At 54.2% G+C, this 24,635-nt stretch overlaps 8 protein-coding genes across 8 annotated transcripts; 3 read left to right on the top strand and 5 right to left on the bottom strand.

The window, feature by feature from the left end:
* Positions 1 to 2,835: 2,835 nt before the first annotated feature.
* Positions 2,836 to 5,280, top strand: COCSUDRAFT_35111 (kinesin-domain-containing protein; the record flags this gene model as incomplete). The annotated part of the gene is made up of 9 exons (XM_005651006.1): positions 2,836 to 2,971; positions 3,091 to 3,185; positions 3,289 to 3,345; positions 3,448 to 3,486; positions 3,603 to 3,719; positions 3,826 to 3,889; positions 4,100 to 4,327; positions 4,663 to 4,773; positions 5,048 to 5,280. The coding sequence occupies 9 exons, from the start codon at positions 2,836 to 2,838 to the stop codon at positions 5,278 to 5,280; spliced, it is 1,080 nt and encodes a 359-aa protein (XP_005651063.1).
* Positions 5,281 to 5,735: 455 nt separating this feature from the next.
* On the bottom strand, positions 5,736 to 8,672 carry COCSUDRAFT_59047 (TPR-like protein; the record flags this gene model as incomplete). The annotated part of the gene is made up of 9 exons (XM_005651005.1): positions 5,736 to 5,981; positions 6,201 to 6,350; positions 6,532 to 6,737; positions 6,860 to 7,103; positions 7,286 to 7,489; positions 7,605 to 7,752; positions 7,882 to 8,049; positions 8,335 to 8,491; positions 8,651 to 8,672. The coding sequence occupies 9 exons, from the start codon at positions 8,670 to 8,672 to the stop codon at positions 5,736 to 5,738; spliced, it is 1,545 nt and encodes a 514-aa protein (XP_005651062.1).
* A 1,298-nt stretch (positions 8,673 to 9,970) lies between these two features.
* On the bottom strand, positions 9,971 to 13,035 carry COCSUDRAFT_59046 (hypothetical protein; the record flags this gene model as incomplete). The annotated part of the gene is made up of 8 exons (XM_005651004.1): positions 9,971 to 10,107; positions 10,229 to 10,929; positions 11,041 to 11,186; positions 11,312 to 11,463; positions 11,583 to 11,955; positions 12,378 to 12,434; positions 12,759 to 12,816; positions 12,935 to 13,035. 8 exons carry the CDS (start codon positions 13,033 to 13,035, stop codon positions 9,971 to 9,973), a joined length of 1,725 nt encoding a protein of 574 aa, XP_005651061.1.
* Positions 13,036 to 14,489: 1,454 nt separating this feature from the next.
* COCSUDRAFT_52363 (Snf7-domain-containing protein) lies at positions 14,490 to 16,535 on the bottom strand. Its single transcript, XM_005651003.1, has 6 exons — positions 16,422 to 16,535; positions 15,992 to 16,149; positions 15,750 to 15,849; positions 15,444 to 15,643; positions 15,223 to 15,339; positions 14,490 to 15,044 (listed from the first exon to the last, which is right to left on the bottom strand). The coding sequence occupies exons 2-6, from the start codon at positions 16,100 to 16,102 to the stop codon at positions 14,844 to 14,846; spliced, it is 729 nt and encodes a 242-aa protein (XP_005651060.1). The 5' UTR covers positions 16,103 to 16,149; positions 16,422 to 16,535; the 3' UTR covers positions 14,490 to 14,843.
* A 185-nt stretch (positions 16,536 to 16,720) lies between these two features.
* On the top strand, positions 16,721 to 18,363 carry COCSUDRAFT_27058 (S-adenosyl-L-methionine-dependent methyltransferase; the record flags this gene model as incomplete). Its single annotated transcript, XM_005651002.1, has 5 exons — positions 16,721 to 17,026; positions 17,127 to 17,258; positions 17,349 to 17,504; positions 17,695 to 18,051; positions 18,250 to 18,363. The coding sequence occupies exons 1-5, from the start codon at positions 16,922 to 16,924 to the stop codon at positions 18,361 to 18,363; spliced, it is 864 nt and encodes a 287-aa protein (XP_005651059.1). The 5' UTR covers positions 16,721 to 16,921.
* A 52-nt stretch (positions 18,364 to 18,415) lies between these two features.
* Positions 18,416 to 20,392, bottom strand: COCSUDRAFT_52361 (replication protein A, subunit RPA32; the record flags this gene model as incomplete). Its single annotated transcript, XM_005651001.1, has 9 exons — positions 18,416 to 18,773; positions 18,892 to 19,059; positions 19,150 to 19,239; positions 19,347 to 19,472; positions 19,603 to 19,722; positions 19,828 to 19,872; positions 19,993 to 20,049; positions 20,139 to 20,175; positions 20,328 to 20,392. The coding sequence occupies 9 exons, from the start codon at positions 20,390 to 20,392 to the stop codon at positions 18,648 to 18,650; spliced, it is 834 nt and encodes a 277-aa protein (XP_005651058.1). The 3' UTR covers positions 18,416 to 18,647.
* A 237-nt stretch (positions 20,393 to 20,629) lies between these two features.
* COCSUDRAFT_52360 (hypothetical protein) lies at positions 20,630 to 21,995 on the top strand. Its single transcript, XM_005651000.1, has 4 exons — positions 20,630 to 20,948; positions 21,025 to 21,168; positions 21,287 to 21,450; positions 21,591 to 21,995. Exons 1-4 carry the CDS (start codon positions 20,649 to 20,651, stop codon positions 21,772 to 21,774), a joined length of 792 nt encoding a protein of 263 aa, XP_005651057.1. The 5' UTR covers positions 20,630 to 20,648; the 3' UTR covers positions 21,775 to 21,995.
* On the bottom strand, positions 21,995 to 24,379 carry COCSUDRAFT_11877 (O-phosphoseryl-tRNA selenium transferase; the record flags this gene model as incomplete). The annotated part of the gene is made up of 8 exons (XM_005650999.1): positions 21,995 to 22,258; positions 22,520 to 22,634; positions 22,747 to 22,859; positions 22,996 to 23,130; positions 23,259 to 23,565; positions 23,654 to 23,820; positions 23,900 to 24,052; positions 24,212 to 24,379. The coding sequence occupies 8 exons, from the start codon at positions 24,377 to 24,379 to the stop codon at positions 21,995 to 21,997; spliced, it is 1,422 nt and encodes a 473-aa protein (XP_005651056.1).
* Positions 24,380 to 24,635: the final 256 nt, after the last annotated feature.

Here is a 24,635-nt window from a genome sequence, read left to right as displayed (position 1 = left end):
CAAGAGACCGGGCGACAAAATACAAAGTGGCAGACTGCAAAAGATTCCGTTCGCTTCAAGGGTTGTGCAGCGCTCGGGAGCAGGGAATAGCACACTCATGTGGATGTTACTGGGATACAGGCAAACAATGACAGCCTGATAAAAAGAAGTCTGTCTGCCTAGTTCAACACAATACAGAAGATCCAGTAAACCTTGTTTAGCGTTCTGGGTATCATGGATAGGCGAGCAACAAAGATACCAAGACCACCTCCACTTGCAGCTGGCCCTCTCCATCCTATCAGTGAGAGTGTGAGTAGAGACCTTCACTCCTGCTCAAAGCATTGCCTTATCTGAAAGCTCATCCTGTTTAATGCTTAGCTCTGAATAAGAAGGCACGAGTAGAGCTCTTGGATAACAACATCCAACTGAGATCCTGGTCACGTTCAGGATGTCAACGTGCGCAAGCGGAAGGGCATGACTAGTCCACAGCCCAAGGATGCTCAGCCAACAAAACGACCTGCGGCAGGCTCAGGACACTCTCTGGTGAGACTCGGTCAGCTGTGTCAGCTCTGCAAATGTCTAGTCTGTGTCGAAGCCCGATAACAAGCTGGCATGTTGGTGCCCTGTGCAGGCCGATTCTGTGTGGGACGATTACGCAGATGAAGGCGACACAGTTGAAGACTGCCTCAATTTCAAGCTCACCATTAAGAAGAAGGACAGTGCAGCCACTGTCAAGGAACTTACACTCTCCTACATCAAGAGGCTGCGAGCTTTGGGCTGGCACCTGCACTTGGAATGTGAGAGACTGACGATGGACCGCTCAGGACTGCAGTCAGCCTATGATGCAGAAGTGCGGGGCCGCGCAGATGACATGACGGCGAGCCTCAGCAAAGCAGCTGCACTCTGTACCCGGATTGAAGGCCTTCAGGTGCGCTCTTAATATGCTCTCACCATCAATTGTTAATTGATGAAAGACAGTAAGCACGCTTTTCAGAGGTGATGAGCCAGTGGATGGTGATGCGGTGGTATTGTAAATCTCTATAATGTGGCAAGCAGGCCGCTCTGGAAAAACAGCAGGAGGCATGCAGGCAGCAGGAGGAGAGGATCCAATCATTGAATAGTGAGCTAGAGTCTGCACAGAAATCAGAATTGGATGCGAGGCTCACTATTCAGCAGCTGGAGGAAGGAGCTGCTCGCGCCCTTGAGCAGATAACAGACTTGCAGAAACAGGTAGACTGCCTGGCAGCAGCCCTCGGCCGCAATTTCATGATGCATGATGCTGGCTCAATTTTACTATAATTACTGATGCTATGCACAGGTGGCGAATGCCAACGAGCTGCACCATAGCTCCACTCGGTACTGCGCGCAATTGCAGGAGTACAACGCCAAGCTGCAGACAGATGCTCAGGCGACGTCAGAGCAGATCAAGGTTTTGCAGGTCGGTCTTTTTGGCCTTGATAAATCATCTTGATGCCTTAGAGAGGAGGGATGCATGCTGCACAATTGCTCGATATCACAGTGGATCCAGCAGACCTCCTCTGATTAAATGCTCTGAAAGCCCCTGCATGTTTACTTCGCAGGAGGAGAAGAGCAAGAGTTCAGAGGAGATTGCAATGCTGCGAGGCACAGTGGCGGCTCTGGAGACCCAGCTGTCATCTGTGCGTACAGCATGCACTGCCGCCGAGGCCGCCTCTCAGCGCGCCACTGCTGAGACAGTCACCTTGCAGTCAGAGCTTGACAAGGTGAGGAGCCATGCCTCATACTTTGATCTCAGCATGCTGCTCTTTGCTTATGCCGCTTTTGGTCCGTTACATTCTTCTGTATATGTGAAGAAGGCGACAGGAATGGCTGTACTCTCAGTGTCAGAGATGCATTGAATGACATTTGCGAGTGCAGGTGAGGACTGAGAGGAGTGGGCTGGCGGATGCGCTGGAAGGCGTCCAGAAGGAGCTGAAGGGGTACAAGGATGATGTGGGCCAGGGCCTCGAGTCGGAGCGCGCCAAGCATGCCGCCCTGCAGAGCCGCACCCGCGCTCAGGTGGGACCCTCCCTTCTCTCAAGCGCCAGCCGCTCGACAGTCACCCAATGCCAAATCACCACTGCAGAGGCAGATCCAGGGGCCGTAGATCCTGTTCTTGCACATGCACATCCCTTTCATATTGCTTGCTGCAAGCTTCACCCCAGTAGAAAGGCCATTGATGGGAATGGAAGCAGGCAACAAGTGACTGTCCCACTTTTAGAAGCAGTCACCAGAGGGGCTGTGCTTCAGCAGGTCCGCCCAAGGCACGCAGGCCTCCAGGTCCTGCTCCAAGCAGTTCGCGAGCAGCTTGATGGTATCTGCCTGTAGTCCAGGTTCAATTCTGCTGTACGAGTGGAACTGTTGAGGAAAAAAGATGCTGATGTGTGGCACTGGGTGGGCAGACGGAGGTGAACCGCGGGCTAGCAGAACAGCTCGCGATCGCTCAGGAGTCACTGGCAGTAGCAGAGCAGCTGGTGGCGGCGCGCGGCGCAGAGTGCAAGGAACTCAAGCAACGCGCGGCCGAGGCCGAAACCGCGCGCGCGGCCGCCGAGCAGCGCGTCTCCGAGTGCGAGGCCACCCGCCGCAAGCTGCACAACACCATCCTGGTGCGCATGCCACATGCCCTGACAGCGTGACGATGATGCGACAACGGGTTACACTGACATTACAGCAAGAGGAAGGCGACAATGAAAGACCCGCTGCGCCTGACTCTGGGCACTGCATGCTCGTGGGTTCTGCGTGGATGGGCTTGGTTGCCGCTGTTCAGATGACGTGCCTCTGAGCAGGACAGAGTGGGGATACAAAAGCGAGGATTTGTATAATGGATGCAGGTTGATTATGAGATTTCATGTGGTGGTGCAGACGCTGAAAGGGAACATCAGAGTGTTCTGCCGTGTCCGCCCCCTGGCGCCGGGCAGCTCAGACGTTGAGAAGCTGGAGAGTGGGCAGCCGGTCCTGGCATTCCCTCCAGCCGGTGAGAATTAGCTAAGATTTTTCCTTACATCCAATTGAGCACCTCCCATTAAAAGATGCAGACTTGTTGCCTTGTCCCAATGTGAGGGTGAGACACGTACTGGCTGTGCTGGCTGGCAGGGGATGCCACGACAGCTGGCGTGGAGCTGACAGCCTCCAACGGCAACAAGAACACCTTCACATTTGACCAAGTGTTTGGGCCAACAGCCTCGCAGGTCCGCACCCCTTTCTCCTCCCTGGGTTTTCACAAAAAGAGGCAATCCTTTCGCCAGTGAGCATGCACACGCATGCAGCTGAGCATGTTTGTGCATATTGCAGGAAGAGGTGTTTGAGGAGATTTCTCTCCTAGTGCAAAGCGCTCTGGACGGCTATAAGGTATGTGTGCATGCCAGCATCCCCCTTCGTTGCACTGTCCTGTCATCAGACAACATCTCTTACTCATGCTGCTTCTAACCTTCCACACTTGGTTTGTCCCAGGTGTGCATCTTCGCCTATGGCCAGACTGGCAGCGGCAAGGTGTGCCCCTAGCCGCAGATTCCAAGAAATACGGAACACGCATGAATTACATCGTCAGCTCTTGGCATGCATGTGTGGCCTTGCTGCTGTGTTGACGGTCCTGATTTCTGCCGCAGACACACACCATGCTGGGTACTCCGGACCAGGCCGGCCTCATTCCCCGGGCGGTCGAGCAGCTGTTCACCGCCGCGCGAGCGCTCGAGGCATCCCAGGGCTGGACATTTGAGATGAAGGTGCGAAGCGGTCTACTGCTGATGCAATGACCCTTGTAGCATCCTGTACTGTCTCTGAAATGGTGTCCATGTTTATGCTGGACCCTGAGAGGGGCGTTCCCTGCAGGCCTCCATGCTGGAGATCTACAATGAGGAGTACAAGGACCTCCTCGGAAAGGGCCCTCCTGCAGGTGCTCACCCTTTGCAGTCTGGCACATGCGCCCTCACTTCTTAGTCAGTAGTCACTGTTTTCCTGCAGTGCCAAAGACCCGCCTGAAAGAGCGACCATGGTTTCCTAGGATCTTGGCCCTCCAAGCTAAGGGCAAAAGGATTTTCTCAGTTTTTGGAGGAGCATGCACGCAAAGACTTCTCTGAAACTTGAGATCTGATGCGGATGTTAGGCAAGAAGCACACGGTGACGCACGACGAGCGCGCGGGGATGACGGCGGTGTCGCACCTGGAGGCGGTGGAGTGCGCTGACCCGAAGGCAGTGCGTGCGCTGCTGGAGCGGGCGGCGCGGCTGCGCGCGGTCGGAGCAACGGCCGCCAACGAGCGCTCCTCGCGCTCCCACATGGTCTTCCTGCTCTCCATCCGCGGCGCCAACGCCACCACCGGCCAGCGCCTCAACGGTGCGGACCCCTCGGGCTGAGATGAAAGCGTTTTTCACAGCTGCACAGCATATTGCGGCCTCCTGCAAATTTTGATCTTAATTCGTATCTGGGCAACTTATTGACCTCCTTGTCGAGCCCCGTAAGATAGCTGGACCAGTGTGTCGGCAAGTCAAGTTGTTGCCACCGGGCAGAAGTCCTGGGCATGAAGCAGAACTTGCTAACGCATGGCGCATCAGGATAGGTCCTATTAAATTTTTTGCTGGAAGGGTGACTGCCTTTGAGCATCAGCAGATAATTGTTTGGCAGGAAAGGAGAGGATACTGTGTGCTGACGGCAAGGGTGGTGCGCGGCAGGGATGCTGAACTTGATCGACCTGGCGGGAAGCGAGCGGCTGAAAACGTCGGGCGCTAGCGGAGAGCGGCTGAAGGAGACACAGGCCATCAACAAAAGCCTCTCCGCCCTGGGTGCGCCTCAGCACTCAAGACACCCTCTGCCACCTGCCGACCACCTGCCATGTCCCACCTTTTCCTAAAGCTTGACAAGAAGAGAGCAGATGTAATAACTGCTGAACCAGAAATGGCGAACAACATGTAAAGTGTACCTGTCTGCAGTATGGCCTCTGACACATTCCAGTGCTTCTGTGATGTGTCAATGAGCCTGCTGCTGGTCAGATGTACTCAGATTATGCGTTCTTGCTGTGATGTATTCGATGCTGAGCTGCGATGGTCTGGCGTGCAGGTGACGTGATCGCGGCGCTGGGCAGCAGGGAGGCGCACATCCCCTACAGGAACAGCAAGCTGACGTGGCTTCTGCAGGGCTGCCTGGGCGGGGACGCCAAAATGCTCATGATCGCCAACGTGGCGCCCACTCTCAGCGCGGCCAACGAATCCCTATGCAGCCTGCGCTTCGCTGCAAAGGTCAACGCCACTGAGATTGGCACCGCCCGCCGCTCCACCAGCTTTGCCAAGTGACTGGCAGACCACACTGGGCAACCAGGAATTGCTGGCAAGAGGGATTTTCAGCATGATAATGACTTGTAATCCGCTAGACCCTAAGGTGCCAGCTTGACCAGCTAACATGAGTAGGAGAGGCAGGATACTTTCTTCTGGACTTGCATGACTTACATTCTTCTGGACCCTACGGCCTCTGATGAGCTTCAAACGGTCACACAATTACAAAACATGCAGATGAGGATTGCTTTAATGAGCAGCGTGAGAATGCATTGGCTGACATGCTGTGCACTGAAGATGATGCTGTTCTCGCATTGCACTGTGTCCGGACCCCTTACAAGTACTGTTGTGACTTCGTGATGCCTTCAGATGTAAGGGCACTATAACTTTCATTCGGGCAGCTTGGGCAATGTGTCCTGGACCAGCCATATTTCCATCGTTTGTCCTCAGGCATGGCCCATGGACTGCCATGCAGCTCAGTACCACAAGTTCTTTGCATTATACATGCACCGCTTCTGCTCGTCCCCTAGCGTCTCATATGCAAGTGTGACCTCTCGAAACTTGTCCTGTGCTCTGAACACATCATCTTTCTCCGCATTCAGCCACTTGTCAGGATGCCACACAGCAGCTTGCTTGCGGTATGCGCGCCGGATGTCCTGGGCAGATGCCTGCACTGGAACCTCTAGCACCTCATAATAGCCCCCAGGGACATTGCCGGCCTTCTGCACCAGAAACAATCCATGCCTTAATACCAGCTCTGATCCAGAAAGACAAGCACAGGACAGATCACAGTTCTTCTGAGCCCATAAAATTGACCACGACAACGGCTGCAAGATGCATTTCTGCACAGTGCATTGCACTCTGCACTGATGGGCGGCAGATCATGTCTGACAGCCAGGTGCTTCAGCTGTGGCAGTGTCGCCATCCTGGGGAGAGCGTACCGCTGAAGCGCGCAGGTCTGACCGGTGCGCAAGGGACAGCGTGGCCGCCTCCTCCATCAGCTGCAACAGCCCCGGCCAGGACGGCGCAGCAGTGCGCAGCCGCTGCAGGTCCAGGTACGCCTCCACATAGCTGCCCATCTCGCGGTGCACCTAAAAATCAGCCCCACCAAAATCAACATTGCATCCATGCTGCTGCCAAATTGGACCTGCAGTGGGCAGGACAGGGTGCTGAGATACACACAGGCTCCCAGTGAAGGGTGCACAACGCAGGAGATTGCTGCTGCTCTAAGTGTCATGCCTGGGGTCCAGAAGAAAAGTGCGAGGAACAGACCGTGTGGCGGAGGTGCAGACACTCTGCATGTGCTGGGTTCAGCTGGAGTGCAGCGCTGCAGTCGCCCAGAGCTTCCTGTGAGTGACCAGCCGCCGCATGCGCGGAGCCTCTGTGGTATAGCAGGTGGCAGTGCAGCCCCGCGCACGAGAAGTGCTCTGTCGTCTGCAGGGCTGCTGTGCACTCCCCGATGCACTCCTCCAATCTGCCTGAAAATTGCAGCTTCGGCTGCGTCAGCATCACACAATGTGCTTCCTCGGACTCTCCTGTGCTCTTTTGAATTTCATCAATCTGAAGCATTCTAAAAAGGTGACACAGCCACTGGTTGCACCTTCCTCGCGAGCAGCTGCTGCTGCCCTTTCATGCTGCAGCAAGCGCGCCACCAGGCTCCTGAGATTCAAGCACTTTGAGCTGTCCTGCGCAAGTGCCAGCGCAGCCTCAAGACTGGTGTGGGCTTCCTCCGCGTCCCCTCCCCTCCAAGATGCCTCCGCCTGCAGGTAGAGCCTGTCCACGCCAGGGAGCAGGGGCAGGCAAGCATTCTGTGCATCTGCATAGCGCTGGCACAGGATGAGCCCCTGCATGAACATCGCGCGCTCTTAGTTGGAAATACAAGTCCTCGCCATCTTGTACTTCCTTCAGAGAGTAATCGCAGATGCACAGCTGCCACATCTGTATGTTTGCTTTCGGCTTTGGAAGACCCGAGAGCCACAGAAGCATACAACGGTCATGGAGGCAGATGCAGTTGTCCATGTCAGACCTCGATGTAGGCGCATATGGCAGCATGCATGTCAGGGCAGGCCTGCAGCATGGCTTCTGCGCTGAGCAGCTGCTCGGCGGCTGCCTCGTCGCTGGGTGCTGCAGGGGGCATCGGCGGACGCTCTCCATGCAGCGCAGAAGCAGCTTCCTGCTCACACGTCCTCGCCTGCTCCTCGCACATCCTCGCTGCTGCTTCACAGCCTGCCTACTGGCCACAAGACCTCAGTTGGTCTCCTCAGCAGTCCCTCTCCTTTTGTTTCTGGCAAAGTGCCAGCTCAGAATTAGAATGGAATTTAAAAGTCGGGTGAGCGTGATTGGACGCGTGCCTTTGCCTTTGAGCTCTTGGGCTTGAGCAGCAGGGCGTGCTGGTACATCGACAGAGCTTCTGACGGCCGCTGCAGAGCTACCGCACAAGCTCCTGCCCGGAGGTATGCTTTGCAGTACTTGGGGTTTCTCTTCATGGCATTCCTGGCAACACGCGTCCTCTCAGCATCAGTTTCCCAGCTGGTGTGGGCCTGCTCTGCAATATTTTGTAGCAATGAGTTCTACCACTTGTCAATTTGCTTGCATTGACAGCTTTATGTGCGCGGCAGTTACTTGGCATCCTGGAGAGCCACGTCTGCCCGGCCCAATTTCAGGGCTGAGGATGCCCGGTTGGCATGGTAGATGCAGTTGCTGGGCCAGAGCCGGATGGCCTCTGAAAAATGGTGGAATGCTTTGCCATGCGCGCCCGCGCCATATGCCGCCATGCCCGCATCGTTCTCCCTGTGCAGGCGCACATGGCGTTTCTGAAATGGGGGGATGATTTCTGTCTGCAGCTCCAGCGTCTCAATCTAGCATTGGGATGATTGGCACTTGCCTGTCAGCCCGGTCATGGTCATACTCTCCATCTGCCCACCAAGGAGTCTCTTCCTGACAATCCTGCCACAGCATCGTGATCAATTGTGCCCCTCTCAACAAATTTGCGAGATATACTTGTAGACATGTGGAGCTGTATGTGAGCTGGAAACAGGAGTCCGCAGCAAGAAACAGAGTAAAGACAAAGCGCACACTTTTTGTGCCTGCCATAGCTGTTCCAACGATGTTGTCTCTGCAACGATCAGTGTGATGAGACGTTTGTACTCCTCGTTCTCTTCCAATCCAGCTTTTGCGGCCAGTTTCTGAAAACTGTCGATTTTCTCTGTCCGCCAGATCGAGCCCGCCTCTCCTGCGCGCAGTTTATTATGAACAATCTGAAAACCATGTAATCTCGTATTACTAGGTTGGGGGATGGTACGATTATTTCATGTACGTTTGCATATTGTATGTTCACAGATCAGACAGGAGATCGCTTTGCGTCCTGGTGGACTGCACAGTCTGAACGCACCTGGATCCGCAAGAGCATTCATTGCTGCTGGAGACATAGAACTTCGAGTGTAATGAGTGTGCCAATACTCTCTGCACTTTGATCTTGGATGCGTGCGTTACACACCTTTCATCCCGAAAGGATCTTGACGGTTACTCTCGATTAGGACAGGCACCCGGGAGGATCCAGACCAAAGCATTAATGACATCTCTCAATCAGTTCATTAGAGGCACTATTGGAGATGCCAGAGGAATGGCTTCCACTCACAAGCATACTTGCTTTCGCGGATTTGCTGCAGCAGGACCTCACAAGATATCTCTAAAGGTTCTGCATCCGGCAACTTCAACTGCAAGATGCAACCGATTGGGCATTCAATGCAATATGCAGTTTAGATTATGAGCCAGGCATGCGATCATAATGATGCTGCGGAACCGATGCTTTTGACATCATTACAAGAGCCTCCAATACATACAGTCATGCAACACCGGTGCGGTGAGTGGAGACCACGAGATCTAGGACACCTGATGTCCTGACTCTTGGTTCACCCACAATGCGCATTGGCCGCACATAAATGTCCGATCGTCTACAGAGTCACTGTCCAGCATAGAGTACTATATAGCGCGCTAGCCAGCAGAATCTAGCAAATCAGTACAGAAGGGCCATGGGGGCCTCAATGGCTGGATTGCTCCAACGCTAGCATTCAGAAATGACTGACAGTCCCAAACTACAAGCGCATTCAAGCCCGCAAGAAAGCCTCAGAACCATACAGGCCAAAGATGCGAGTCTGGTCCGCAGTTCACATCAGAGTATCATCTGACAACCCTCCATTGTCCAGCAAATCCATACTAGGCACAAACATCAGAATTGATGTGGCCTCTAGTGGTCATTGTACATTTGTTTCTTGAGAACTTCTTGAGACAAGCATGTTCCAGCCAATTTCTGCTCTTTTTATTCAGCGTGATTGTGTTCTTCACATATGTGCTTCAGCTTTCCATCCCTGCCAAACTCCAATGACCCCCTCTGTACCAGCCCTGCTCAGTATACACGCGCTGTCGCGCATTGTCCTCTTTTGCTCTCACTCTCTCTCGGCTAATAGGGACTGTCGCTCGACTTCTCTCTAGACTTTCCTAGACCAGCTTATAAATGAAACATCAGACAGCATTAGTATGTACACCGGTGCTGTAGCGAGTTGTCAGATCCATGCACGGCCCTGAACCTGCCAGATGCACGGCTGCTGCGCGCCGCAAAGCCAGCTTGAAAGCTGGAATGAAAACCCCTGGCATGTCTCAACGCAGCTGCACCTCTGTGTAAACACTGCACCTAGGGAACGTTGGTCGGGCATCATAAGGCAAACATGCTTCCGTTGGTGTCGCGCGTGAATGAACTGGGCGAAGTGGGTGCGGTTGGGGAAAGTTGCTGCATCTCCAACGTCTGCCACACTGGGTCCGAGCTGCCAATCTTCCAGCTGTCCAAGAAATCTGCAGCCAGAGCACAAAGATATCTTCAGTGATGTGCCAAGCACAGACAAGCAGACATGCAATCAGCATTTGCTTGGCACAAAACTGCCCCCAAGTACCACTGCAGTGACTAGGAGCGCACCATCAGACTCCGGCACTGTGGGATCGGTGCCGCTCTCCAGCTGGGCAAGGCAGGTGTCCAGGGGGGTGTTGCCGCCCAGCGAGGAACTCTTGGGCAGCTGCAGCCCCACCTCCTCCAGCCCGCTGCCCTGCTGGATGTCAAACATGGCCTGCCCCATGCCCGCGCCTTCCCCGCTATTATCCACCAGCAGCTGCTCCGCTATGCTCTGCTCCGGCTCGCTCTGCTGCAGCAGCACCGCGTCGGCCGCCAAGCCCGGCAGTGCAGCCACGCTGCCGCATCCGATGCCGCTGCCGAGGCTGCTGCCGGCGCCGGAGCCGCAGTGTACCAGCTCGCAGGCGTCGGACGCGAGCGGTGGCGGGAGCACGGGCGAGAAGGAGCACTGCTGCGCGCAGGGCAGCGGCTGCAGCAGCGCCGTGCCCTGGGAGCCCGGCAGGGGCTGCATGAGCGCCAGGGGCTCCTCCGACACGGTCTGGGGCATGGGCAGGCAGGCGGTGCAGGGCATGAGGGGCATCGACGCCGCGTGGTCCAGTCGCGATGCGCGCGCCGGAGCCGGTATTGGCGTCGGCGGCGGCTGCTGCGGCGGCGTGGGCGACTGGCTCTTGGCCTTGAGCTCGGCCTTGAGCTGCTCCAGCTTCTGCGCGGGCGGGCATGTGCTGCGCAGGTTGCCTGTCAGCTGGTCCATCATGGCCAGCAGCTCCTTCCTGCGCGTCAACGGCCTTAAGCAATTGGACACTGCTGAGCTGTCCCAAGCTACAGGTCGCTGCTGTGAACAAGACAAAAACAGCGGCAGATACTGCAGGCAGTGAGCGCACCGCTGCCCCGGTTCGAGCTGCTCCATCATCTGCTTGTGGTTCTTCTCATCGTTTGCAGCTCCACCAGAGTCGAAGAGGACGTTCACAATGGAATAGAGCTTCCCATAGTCTGGCGTCTCGCTTTTTTCGCGTGGGCGTGGCGCAGCCTGCACAGTGAAAACAAGTCAGCGTCTCTTTTCTGTTCAAGAATTGCTGTCAATGCTCGACACGGAAACAGCGTGTAAATAACAGTGCAACCAGCACAATAACCCCAAATAGAAGAGGCATTCACCTCTGGTGCCTCAAGGCTCATCGGGTCTGCGCTGAACTGCAGGTCCAGATCTGCGCCTCCTGTGGACAACCCAGAGTTCTCCTGGGTTGCAGACGGGCCCTCACTGTGGTCGTTGTTGCTCTCATTTGCCGACGCAATATTGCTGCCATTGCCTGCGCGCGTGCAAATGACCATTACATGTAGTGCCTTTCTGCAACATTTACAGGGCCCCATGTCTTTGCATCCAAGGCATCCAAGCAGTCTTGCAAAGGAATTCAGCCAAGAAACGCACCCTCCAGGTCCTGGCTGGACCCCTTGGTGGACGCCGCCGCGTTAGCGAGGCTGCGAGTGGCCCGGCTGGAGCGCAAGGGCCGTCGCGAGCTGACGGGCAGCGTGGCGGCAGTTGCGGCGCTGCGGGGCGAGGAGCGCCCGTTGGAGGGCGAGGTGCTGGGGGAGACTGCTGCCCCTCTGGTCTGGGACGGCTGCGAGTGGGCGCTGCTGTTGGAGGCGCTGCTGCGGCTGCGCTTGGACTTGCGCCGCTCCTCGCCGCGGTCCTGCACCGGGTACGGCTTGGCCGCGCGCTTCTTCGGCCTCGGCGGTGGCACCACGCCCGCCTGGCCCGACTTCTCCAGCTTCAGGAAGAACTTCTGTGCGTGGCTCCGCACCTGCCACCACCATGCCAGGCATCAGCATCACATGACATGCAGGCCGACAGACGCCTTAACAGCTGAACCCACCGTCCTTTCGCGGATGATCGAGGCCAGTAAGAGGAGATCAATGAATGCGGTCGCCAAAACACACGAGATCATAGTGCTGAGGCAGAAAGGCCGACAGCTTCCTGGGAGGTGCCAATCACCATCAAAGCCCCGCACTACCGTCCGAAACGGTAGAGAAAAAGCCGACTATGCCTGCGTGATGATAGCAAACCATTTTGCAGCTGCCGAATGCGCCAACAAGACCTGGATGAGGGGGAAATGCAAAGACATCGGCCCATCCGGATCACACTCCCATCCTTGGTCAAACCCGAGACTTCCCGCATTGAACCGGAAAATTGCCCCCGAAGACAGTTGTCTACAACCATATCGACCGGCACAGGGCCTCCGCAGGACGGCAGAACGTCATCGCGAAGCTGGCCTAAACTGCTCTGCGACAGGGGGTGCACCGATGGGACCTAACACGATGGTGCTCGGACGCAACGAGGGTCTGCGAGCTCTGCAGCGCAGTTCTGAATGCCTGCAGCACTCAATTTGCACACTGGAAGGCCACAAAGCCTGGTCCTTCCTAGCAACTGCGCCCATGGCACTACACACGCGCGCTCCAACGAGCGGGCCCTGCCTTGAAACTCCTGCCCCTGGCTGCCTCCAACCCAACGCCTGATTGCTGTGACTCTTTGCCAGGCTCGCTGCCTCGGCCAGGCAGCACCCAGGCCGAGTTTACTATGACCGGCAGGTGGTGATGACGGTCGCACCTGGGCTACTGAGCGCGTCCCGACGTGCTCCACAATCATCTTCCAGTCGCGGCCGTACCTGGAAGGCAACATTCTGTAGGTCAGCGAGCGTCCTGCGCGTGCAAGGCCAGCGCAGGACAGGGGACGGCAGCAAGGAACCGTAAGGAAGTCAGCCCTCCTCGGTGGGGAGGCCTCACTTTTCGACCGCCTCCGTGAAGCGTTGGTGCTCGCTGTCGGACCATTTCTCGCGCTGCTTGGTTATCCTGTAAGGCTTGCGTGTGGGCGGTGCGTCCGCCATGCCTCTCTCACACAGGAGCTGTCAAGGTGTGCCAGCTGATGCTGCGGGGTGCTAGCGTCCTGTCGCGGTCAACCCCGTGGCTGTGTCCCCTCTGACTCTCTTTCGTGGGCGGGGCGGTCTCCTTTGTGCTACCCTGAATGCGCTTCTCTGCTCACTTGCTCAGCCTTTTTTGCTCTAATGTGGAGTTTTGTCCCCGATCCTGTGAAGTGCCAAATGGAACGCCTGAAACAGGAAAGATACGAGAGAAAGGGAACGCGATCTAATTTGCCACGCATGCAAGATATCGCAACTCGTGGCTGAAATTTGAAAGGGGATTCTGCATGAAATAGGCAGCAACGGTCTCTCAAACTTCAAACATGCATGATTGAATTGCTCGGGCCCAGAGATATTGCTTACATTGTGACCAGCACGTGCTTGGGGATGAGCGCCATTTGGTTTTTGAGTGCCCTGCTGTGCAGTCCATTCGGGACCAATATCCTGCTTTGTTTGGTGCTGCCATTCAGACCATGCAACAGTTCATGTGGCAGTTAGATATTGTCAGTGTTGCACACTTTGTCATGGATTGTTTTGATCACTTGGATGCTGTCAGTACATCCAATCAGCCCTGGGCGGCTGGAGTTGATGTGTAATTTCCTTCCTTCCTTCCTTCCTTGGGCAGGCTGCGACGGTGGTCATGCTCACTCCCTGGCAGGTGGAGCAGGTCAGTGCAAGCCACGACCGGCAGAATTTGCATGCATCATGTTGAATGGCAGTCGCAGCCGCTGCGGCAGTGCCTCAAAAATGATCTCATGCCAGATCTCACCCAGAAAGATGATCTCACGCCAGAAACATTACCTTAATTAATTTCACGCCAAGATATTCTACCTCCAGCGCAACGCAGCGGCTCGACCGCAATGCTGCCTGCCAGGGCATCATGATGATCATGGCATGGTCACCGTGCACGGTACAGCGCTGCCAGCCTTCAGTGAATGATGACCATTACCAAAGGCAGTTGCCAGTGGCTGGTCTAATGAAGGTGAATCACCATGATGAACATGATCGTTATGACCCACCTAACATGGGAGTAGGGAAAGAGGAATGCAGACGTCAAGGCAAGACGAGCGCCAGAGATGAGAGGAAGAGCTGCCTTGCAAAGGCAAATCAGCCAACAAGCCTGTGAGGATCACCCGGCCCAGGAGCACTACACCAAGTGCACATGATGCCATCAAGACCGCCAAACCATTGGTGGAAGTGAATTGACAACTGCGGTGGCAGCGTGCGCATTAGGCAGCCAAAAAGGCCTGTCTCAGCAAGCATGAAGCACCCTTTGCAGAATCGGCACGCTGCCACACGCACTGTGACAATCGCAGGCAAGTAATTTTGATTTTCGTGCAAGCCACTGGCAGCACATGGCATGCCATCAGTGATCAATGGTCAGCAGCCCGATACGGACATAGCTTTGAACATTGAATTTTCAGGAAGAGATGCTAGTTTTACACAGGCCAGCTAATTTACAAGACCCCCAAGAAGTCCTTCGCTGCTGAAATTTCCCTCACATGACAGAAAAGGGCCGGCTTGCCTGGGTGGGGCATCATCACAAATATCATCAGGCGGCTTCTGTATTGTCGTCCACGCCCACACAGCACAAAAAGGGCGCTCTGTCGCCCAGACCTCCACACGACAGTCCCAGAGGTCTTTGCCAAATCTCCAGGGCGCACAACACCCTCACATCAAGACGCCACAGTCGACAGCACTATTCATCGAGCTACTTCCAGCGGAGCGGAGCATTGCAATATACAAATCCGAGTAGTGGGGGGCGACCGCGCAGGTCAGACTGCCATCTCCTGCTCCAGGGCCTCCAGCTCGAGCTCCTCCTGGGTCTTGGCCGGCTTGGCCGCCTGCGCGGGGCGGCCCTGGGGCACGTTCGGCATCGCGCTCGCCGCCTGCGGGCGCGCCGCCTGCGCAGGCCGCGCCGTCGGCACCGGCGCCGGCTCCAGCAGCTGGTTGTCCAACTGCTCCGACTCCAGGTTCTGCAGTGGTGGCAAAAGACATCTCATGCTCAAAGATTCCTTGCCAGACAGCACAATTGGGGTCCATGCCAGCCCCTTCAACATGCTGGGGCTGGAAAGCGAGCAGTGTCATTGCAGCAAGATGATCGTGTAAGTAGTGACTTGGGTGTGGCAAAGAGAACAAGGCAAGAGATGGCACCTCCAGCTCGCCGAGCAGCTCGTCCTCGTCCATGTCTGCGGCCGGGCCAATGGGCTGCGCCATGGCGTCCTGAATCTGCTGCATCTGGTCCGTCTGCTCATTGATCTCATCCAGCACCTGTCGCAGGTCACACGCCAGTGAGCACTGCTGAAGCAAATGCATGTTGTAACAAAAGATGGACACACTTCACCACCAGGCAAGGATTGAGCAAGGTTGCGCACCGCATCCACGTCGGTGATCTTCATCTCGGACATGGTGGATTTGCTGGCCTGTGCTGCGTCGCGCAGCGCTGTGACTGTCTCCACAGTGGTGCGCTGGTTCTCGAGCATCATCTGCTGCTCGTTGACGCGCAGAATGTTGTTCTCGCACTGCTCTAGCTGCGTCTCGTACATCTTCTTCTTTTTCAAGGCCATCAAGGCAGCTGCGGTGAGAGATGCATTATCAGTCTCGGCGTCGAGGACCACTCAGCATTTGGGAGGATCTGCAGCACCCTGCATCCTTGAGAAAGCATGACACTGGAAGCATACCGCGCTTGTTCTGGGCCTTGGTGTATTCCTTTGCCTTCTCCAGTTCCTGAGCAATCTTCTTTTCAAGCAGAGACCGCCGCTTAACCAGGAGCTCTTCCGTCTGTGCAGACAGAGTTGCAGTAGTGAGCAACTGACAGAGCTGTACCAGAAGGACACCAGTAGTGATCTTTGTGCAAGAATGTGTTCTTCATGGTTCCAATAATTGATCCTGCATGAGTCCAGGCAGGGGTACAGGAACTCACTTCTCCCAGCTTCTGGATTGCGTCCACTGTGCGAACTGTGGAAGTGACGGAGGGCTTGGGACCGACTCCGCCCCCACCCCCCGAGCCTTGTCCAAATATGCGCTTGAACATCGCGTCCACTCCTTACTGTCCCGGACAATCCAACCTCGATTACTTGCCTGCAAGCAAAAGAAGAAGCAACATCAGCGTTTCTGTTGACGCTTGATGGGCGGTCTGCGAGATACTGCATCTCAACCTCCCCATAATAGTGACATCATCGACAGTTACTCTCTGGAAACAAGAAAAGCAGTTGCAGAAACCCTGTCAGCAGGTAGCAGAAATACTATGAAGCTACTGCTTGCTGGACCAGAGCAGATGCTCCCACGACCTGATGGAACACCGACGCCAGTATTCTGCATCACACCCTTGCAAAGGTGATCTAATTACAAACCTTGATGCCTGTGGGAAAGATAGCCCCAGACGAATTGCGGGACGACCTAAGCCCTGGGAGGCTTCACAGCTTCGTCAAGCCCTAGCAGTGTTGCCAATCACCATGATGATCGAGATCCAATGCGAGGGCAGGCGAAGGCAGAGGCTTGCAGCTGTGCACCAAGTACCAAGATGCGCTTGGAAGCTGGACTCAGCGCTGGTGGAATGGGGTTTGATCTAGATGTGCATTTCCCTCGTTGCAGGGGATTGCGAATGCCCTGGACGTCGCGAGAAAGCTCTACTTCATTTCAACAGATCAGTATTTGTTGGGAAGTCAACTAACTTTGGAGATTGCGAGACGTGTGTCGCGTACTCAGCTGGTACAACATCACTTTGCGATCTTGATCGTTTGTCGCACATTTTAATGTTGCTATAGTTTCCCGTTTTGGTGCTTTGAAGTTCTCAGGATCCCACTTAACGTCCTAGAATAAGAAGCAGAGGTAGCCGTGTCAACTCTCGAGCATGACAAGAGGGGATCGTCCCGAAAATGCAGCACCCCCTGAGGTTTTCTACAATGAACAGGAGGCTAGGAAGTACACCACAAATTCTAGGATGATGGCAATCCAGGTGGGCATTTTGATCGTCCATTCCTCTGCATTGTCGGCCATGATATCTGTGCATGGCGCAATAATGCAAACGCTGAAGATGTGCCCCCCTGGTGCCACAGGCTCAGCTGACAGAACGTGCGCTGGAGCTCCTGGCTTTGCCTGATGACGGCCGCATGAAAATGCTGCTTGATCTGGGTTGTGGCTCAGGCCTCAGCGGAGAGGCCCTGACAGAGCAGGGGCATTGCTGGGTGGTGAGTGCATCTTCTGTCGGCATTGCATTTGTAGATCCCGACGGCTCAAGAAATGCAGGAAGATCTCACGTGGAGCCCTGCTGATTTCAGGGCATGGACATCAGCGAAGCAATGCTGGATGTTGCCCGTGAGAGGGAGGTTGAGGGGGACCTGTGCCTGCATGATCTGGGCGATGGGCTCCCACTGCGGACCGGCGCCTTTGATGGGGCCATCTCCATCTCTGCTGTACAATGGCTGTGCAATGCTGTAAGTGACGCACTTGTTTTGGCATTTTAAGCATGAAGCAGACCTACAAAGATGCAGAGCTCATGAAAGACCTTGAAGTATACACCTTACCAAATGAATGCCAGCTCACCAGGGAATACTGTGACACTGCGTGCCAACCCTGCTGTTCAATACAAGCCATGGAGCGCTCATCTGTGGGTTTTCCATGCAGGACCGGCGAGGGGCGGATCCGCGGCGGCGCATGCGCAGGTTCTTCGAGACGATGTACAGCTGCCTCACCCGGGGCGGCCGCGCGGTGCTGCAGATCTACCCGGCAGACAGCAGCCAGGCGGAGATGCTGACCTCAGCAGCCATGCGTGCCGGCTTCAGCGGCGGCCTAGTGGTGGACTTCCCCCACAGCACGCGCGCGAAGAAGTACTTCCTGGTGCTCATGGTGGGCGGCTCAGCTGCCATGCCAGCTCCTAGGGGCATGTCTGGGGAGGCGTCTGACGAGGAGGAAGGGACGGTCGCGGTGGCCGGGCGGCAGCACAGCAGCAAGAGGCGGCGAGTGGGTGCAGATAGCGCAAGGGTGCGCCTCAGTCCCGCGCAGATGGGTCCACAAGCATCGGACCCTGGCTGAATAATTGTTAGATAATCTGAGAGACCTTGTCAATTTTAAAAAAGTGTCTTCTTGAAGATCGGCTGGTTTTGGATGTGTCAGCATGGGTGTGCCTTGAGATTTTACAGAAAGTCTGTGTGTTCACAGTTCTCCAGCAGACATCCGGAGGCCAAGGGGAAGGCATGGATCCTGAAGAAGAAGGAGCAGGCGCGGCACAAGGGCTATGTCGGCATTCCTGGCGATACCAAGTACACAGGCAGGAAGAGGAAGACAAAATTCTGATGTTGGCAACATGTGATGGGCACATGCATGTGCTGTAGTTGTTTGCTGCACAGAAGCAGATATAGACAACATGAACTGCTATTAGATTATTGTACCTCGGCAATCATTTCTTAGCATAGCATGAGATGCGCATCACAATGGAATCTCGAGGAGCAGTTGTTCAATGGATCATCATCGTCCCACCCACATGCACCTGTAATATTTGGTTCAAGTTCCTAGAATATTCAGCTCTCGAGGGGGGTTCTACCCTGTTCAAGCATAGATACAGCACAAGAACAACCTGCTCAGTCACACTTGGTGGACTTGTAGTGGTACTCATCAGAGACCGTGTAGATGTTCGCATTGTCCATCAGGAATGTCACGGCGTCGCGCACTTGCTTGGGCGTCAAGTTTGGCAGCTGGGCTGAAACCTGCATCAACATGTAGACGACTCAGAGACATGCCGCCAGCTTTATGACCTCTTCTCTGCAAGACTCTAGCGCTTTACCGACATCCCTGCAGTGCAAGGCATCAAAATAAGGGTCTCACCTGCTCAACCGTGATGCCTTCGCTGCTTGCTAGATGCGCCGGCTGTTCAAAGACAGACAGAACCTTGCGCTGGATATTGGTCAGGCCATCATTGCCGACCTCGTCAGGGCCACCACCAAACTCAGTCCCTCCAGCACCGCCGGTCTGAGCCACTGGCGCTCCGCCGATCTGAGATCACACCCTGTGTCAGAGCCACACCGAGCAAAGCAACCAAGATAGAGCCGACACACATGCTTGCAGAGTTGTCAGGTATCTCACCCCTGATTGAGCCTGCGCAACTCCACTGCCAGGAGCGCCCTTGGCAATGTGTGCATGCTGGAAGATGGCCTGCAGGCCGTGGTACGTCACCTGTAGGTAGCAGAGAACCACATTTCAGACAGTAATTTGCGCCAGGCTCCAGATTTGCTACATTCACCATAAAGAGTGCAGAGCATTCCTTGTGAACCTTCCCCTACCTCGTTGAAGTCTGTGATTGTTCTGATGTTGTAGGCCAGGATTCTCCAGTTGTCATCAAAGTCGCTGACATTGCCATGCACTCTCACATACACGCCAGTCCGCCACTCTGCAATGCGCTGTGCCATCTGTTCACCAGGTGAACGCACAGACCTCAGGTGTGCCGAAGCAAGCAATGTTTAAACAAATCGCATAAAGCAGACCTGGGGCAAGCAGCGTGTGAACAGTGGACAGGGAAGCTTGCTTGGAAGCACTCACCGAATCATCTATGTCATTGCTGTAGTAGTGCACTGTGTAGGTGCCAGTGCCGTCAAATATTGTCATTTCCACAATGTTGTTGTTCTCCCGGACATTGAGGATCTTCCCCACACAAGTGACCTGCTCGCACAAATCAAAAGTCAAAACCGACTAAGTTTCCAAGCACTTGATTAGAGCATAATCGGCTGGGAATTACAAGGTGAGAAGTCTAAAGGGAGGACACACGTTGTGAAAGGAGTTCACATCGTCGTGGATTTCTGCTTTGTTTGCCTACAGAGCACACAGGGTTCCATCAATATCTTGCCAAGCTCTCAGAGGCACTTTGTGAGGCAAATTCTGTCGAGCACACTTTATCACTCGGAGCATGAAAGCATCTGGAAGTCAACTTACATCGATGAGCTGCTTAAGAGTGACAGCCCGGAGCCCTTCCTTCCTCGATGCAATACTCTGCACATGTATGATGCGGGTAAAGCCTTGATCACTCTTAGTGATGGAAGGAACAAAACGACTGCGAGAATCTTGAGCAAATAAATCACCTTTGGAGCAGGTGATCGTGCATCTCCATCGTTTTGGCTGCACGTGAGACAAACGAGGAACCTCAGTGACAATGATGGTGCACCAGCATGGAAGCATTTATGCATTACAGTGCATCACAAGTGGACCAACCTCGGGGTAATGGAGAATCAATGCAATTGCATATCAGTCTCACTTGGGAGCAAACACACCTTCCGAGGAATCCTCCACCTCCAAACTGACTTGCTCCGTCATAACCCCCGCCTCCCCCGTACATATTTGTTTCGAAAAGTCCTCAGATGTATATATAAGTAACAAAAGTAAAAACTAAACGCCTTTGAGCTAGGAGAGGGTGCATTTGATGAAATTGTTCACGTTTGCCGCTCATGCTGTGCTACGCTATCGTAAACTTACTTCCCCTTGCCGAGGCACACCTTCCAAGGTTGGGATACGCTTGCATGCACATCCACTCCTTTCAATGGTTCTTTGAACATTTCACAAACTCAAATTGTCAGGTGAACACATTTGGAACTATGTTGACACGACTGTCCTTCGCACTTCATCCTTCGCCCGCCTTCACGTGTCAGCTACATCGGATAGATGTATCCTTTGTACCTCGAGCAGAGAGCTCTGGGAGAACTGCACATGATGAGTACTCTTATAACTCAGGAAGTAACGACGAAAGGAGGAAGGCGACCATCGAGCACATCTACCGCGACACTGATGGCGTTGCAGAAAACAGCTCCTCTTCTTCTGTACCTTGGTCAATGGGTTGGCAAATGAACGAGAGAAATACCGTCTGGAACGACGATCTGAAGCTCAGATTACTCAAAGTACGTTATTGTTAGTAAGGCTTTAATTTGCAGTACGGTCCAGCAGAATGCTGATCATAGTCTTGTGGTTCTGCAGAGGAGTATAGCGGAGAAAGCAAGGTTACAAACAGAGGAGATGGATGCTCGCCTTAATGAGGTCATATCTCTATTGCCTGGCCTTGTATCACGTCTGCCATATATCAAGGCTGATACAGCTGCACAGCTGTGTGCAGACCCGCGGGTGAGCTCTCTGCTTCCATCAAGGCACACTTGAAATTCGAGCGCTCACCGTTGAAGTTGATCCTTCTGTTAAAATCTAGTGGTGTCACCTGCCGACGTGGTTGAGTGTGCATGTGCAGGCTCTTGCAGAGCGTCTCCTGCAGGTCAAAAGCATTTTCCCTGGAGCTGATGCTGCCCAGATATTTTTGGAGCACCCAATGTATATGCTCAGACAGGACATTAGCATCATAAAGGCTGCAGCTGATCGGCTTCGGGATCTCATTCCAGATGTTGATGTTGACAAGTGCGCCATTCCCACTCCCATCGTGATCGCGATTATTATGTCTTTGGAGAGAATGCATCTATACTGATTTTAGCCTGCATCCAAGAACAGGCTAAGTCATGTGAATGCAAATTTTTACTGGGACTTGTGTGCATGTGCAGACTGGTTGAGGAGCATCCGCAACTCTTGGATGTCAAAGGCTTTGAGCAGGCTTTGAGTCATGCAAGAGAGACGATCCCGTCATTAGATGTTGGGCACATGATGCGGTACAACCCCTCCATGATCTTTGGTTTCCAGCGAGGTGCACAGCTCATCCCTTATGATGAGGTCCCTACATCTCCTTGATGGTGCTACGAATGGTGTGCACATGTGAGCGGACAAAATCTTCCAGCAGGCCGTGGTTGATCCTTGACATTCTCCTATGATAGGTATAGCTGAGACGACTCGTTGGATTAGACCAGGGGGACTGCTAGAACAGATGTAAACATCAGTACAAGTTGCAATGACATCAGTGTGCAGGAAATTGCAGTTGTAGGCAATCCGAGTTGTAAACTACAACTTGTATTTATTTACAATTCTGCTTCTTGAACTCCTTGATGCACAGGTTTAGCCTCCTAAGAAACTCATTCACATCCTCCTCCGTGGTTCCCAGAGCAGCTGCAAATGTCAGATAGTCACATGGGTAAGCATCACAGTGGGCACCGTACCCTGTAAAGCAGTGCCCTGCCACGCTCTGCTCCTTACCCCTAGCCACCACTCTGCATCCAGACACCGCCCTCTTGAACAGCATGGACCCAAGAAACGTAGTCGGCTTTGTCCTGCTCGCTGTCTGCAGCGCTGTGCTCTTTTGGCTGCTACTTCCATCAAAGGCCTTGCTGACATGCTGGTCACTGTCACTGCACAACAATTCTGCAGTGCCTACGCTACCAGTCTGAATAGCTTCACAGCCAGAGAGACCTGAGCTGGCCTCTGTGGTGGAGGCAGCTTCCTTGACATGTCCATGATTGCCAGATGAGGCAGGCTCACTACTGCTTGAGCGCATCTGCTCATCAGCATCTCTAGGCGTTGCTGCAGAAGGCGGGTGTGTCACAGAGGATTGCTGCAAACTCGTGAGGGTGAGGCCTATTGAGATTGGGTTGTTTGGAGTGTCCAGGACGCGCTCCCCAATGGCCTCAGCAAAGTCCCTCAGTTTATCCAATGCACGCCTGCAAGCATGAACAACCCTCAATGTCCCTGACTCATGATTTTCAGCACAATGCTGCAAATGCCATGTCAACATGGTGCAATTGTGCAGGGCAGGGCTGACAGCAGCCGTACCAATACACTGCTTCCCTCTGTTGCAGAACATTTCGCCAGCCGCTCTCGCCCCACTGCAGCAGTGTGATGAGCAGGTCCAACAGCGGTGAAATAGAAGCCCTCCCAGGATAAGCCTGCATGAAGCACTCGTCAGGAAACCTGCAGCACAGCCTGACTCCCAGGATCATGTCTTGAGAGGCCATTACCAAATGTTCTAGCTCGAACGCTAAGGAACGAATCAGGAGTGTGGTGGATTGCGAATGTCATCACCTTGTTCACAGCGGCAACAAGAGAGGGGTCCTGCTTGCTGGCGGCCACCACGGCGCCGCCCACAGGCACCATGAAGTTCTTGTCAGTCGACTGCACCACCGCATCCACACGCCCCTTCCGCCACGCCGATGTCACCTGTTGAGATGATGTGTCATTCAGCCATGCGCGCGTCACAGGAATAAGCCATGCACAGATTGACAAATACTCAAAGGTCTCCATGGCGGTTGTGAGAGTCACTAAGCTCATCTGAAGCAGGCGCATACCAGGGCACAGAGGGCTGCAGACTGCACGCCATAGGCGTTGTTGACAATGTGACCAATGTCTGCGTCCATGCAGAGCTTGGCGACCTCCACAAGTGAGTCTGCACCCCGCGGTGCAAAGCATGAGGTGGTGGTGACGATGCAGACGATGCTGGCAGGGGTGAGGCGCTCGATCTCAGCGCGCAGCAGGGGCACGTTCGTCCGCAGCTCATCCCCTTCCAGATTACAGGGCACCGGCACAGCCTCAAGATTCGCTGACACTATTGCCTTCAGGCATGTCTTCTGATCGATGCGCGGCCACAGTACGTACCTGCATGTATGAAAAGGAAATGAAGCAACTGTTATTAGACAATACCGGGTGGAAGACTCAAGGGCTTGCATGTGGCTCGGTGCATCACCTTGCCTGAGGTCTCTTTGCCTTCAAGGCGAGCAGTGTCATAGTCAATGCCATGCCTGTTGCAAGTGGCAGTACAGTGACTGCTCCAACATCCAGCATTCCTGCCACCTTGAGGGCATCTTGCACTAGAATGTTGGTCAGCTTGGCTAGTAATGAGGACCCTGCAGCCTGCACCAAAGCATCTGCAGTGAGGGCCAGTGTACATTGCAGAAGAAGATATTGCTCTCACAAAAGCAGTTCACAGCACCTTTGGCTGCTCAGCTGCAACGTCCCCTGATCGGCCAATGCCATGGGCTAGTCCAAAATGTCTCTTCGCGACCAAGCGGTTGGCGACCCGAGCCTCTCGCTCTCCAACTCCCACACTGCTCAAGAAATTGTTGCTGTCCATAAATGCTGCGTCCTGTGGGTACAAAATGTAACAGGCGTCATGTTCTGGCATGCCATGAGATCTGAGATGAGCTGTTTCACCGATGAGACGTTCTCATGGGTTCTTGGAACTGTGCATGTAAGCAACATTCAAAGGAGAGAAAAGAAAAGGTATGAAGTGTCCCTGACATACCTTGATGAACAATTCTACAGTGTCTTCATCCCAACCAACTTTCGGCAGACATCGCTGGGAAAGCAAGGTCTTGATCAGTCGGCGGCGTGTGCTCAGGGCGTCTGCACCTTGCTGTATGTAGGTGGAAGACACGAGGCCTGATGCCAAATCTGTGTTCTGTAGGTCCATCTATGCATGCACCCCTGCTGTTGTCTCACCCCTAGGTGGGAATTCCGCCCCAGATTCCCTTGCAAAATTTTGGATAATATGTAATGAATTTGCTACTCTATATCCGGTTGTGCTTCTCTGCATGGCGATCATGTGAAGTGTGAGTCACTGGTGACTCAGCATTGTTTGGGGTACACAAATTTTGAACCCCATATATAACCCTGTATAGCTCCTCACACAGTAAATCTGCAGTTCACATGCACTAACTCCGGATACA

The sequence above is a fragment of the Coccomyxa subellipsoidea genome, assembly GCF_000258705.1.
Source record: "Coccomyxa subellipsoidea C-169, whole genome shotgun sequence".
Taxonomy (NCBI): domain Eukaryota; kingdom Viridiplantae; phylum Chlorophyta; class Trebouxiophyceae; family Coccomyxaceae; genus Coccomyxa; species Coccomyxa subellipsoidea.
Note: the sequence above shows the minus strand (reverse complement) of the source record. Positions and strands in the feature narration are given on the sequence as shown.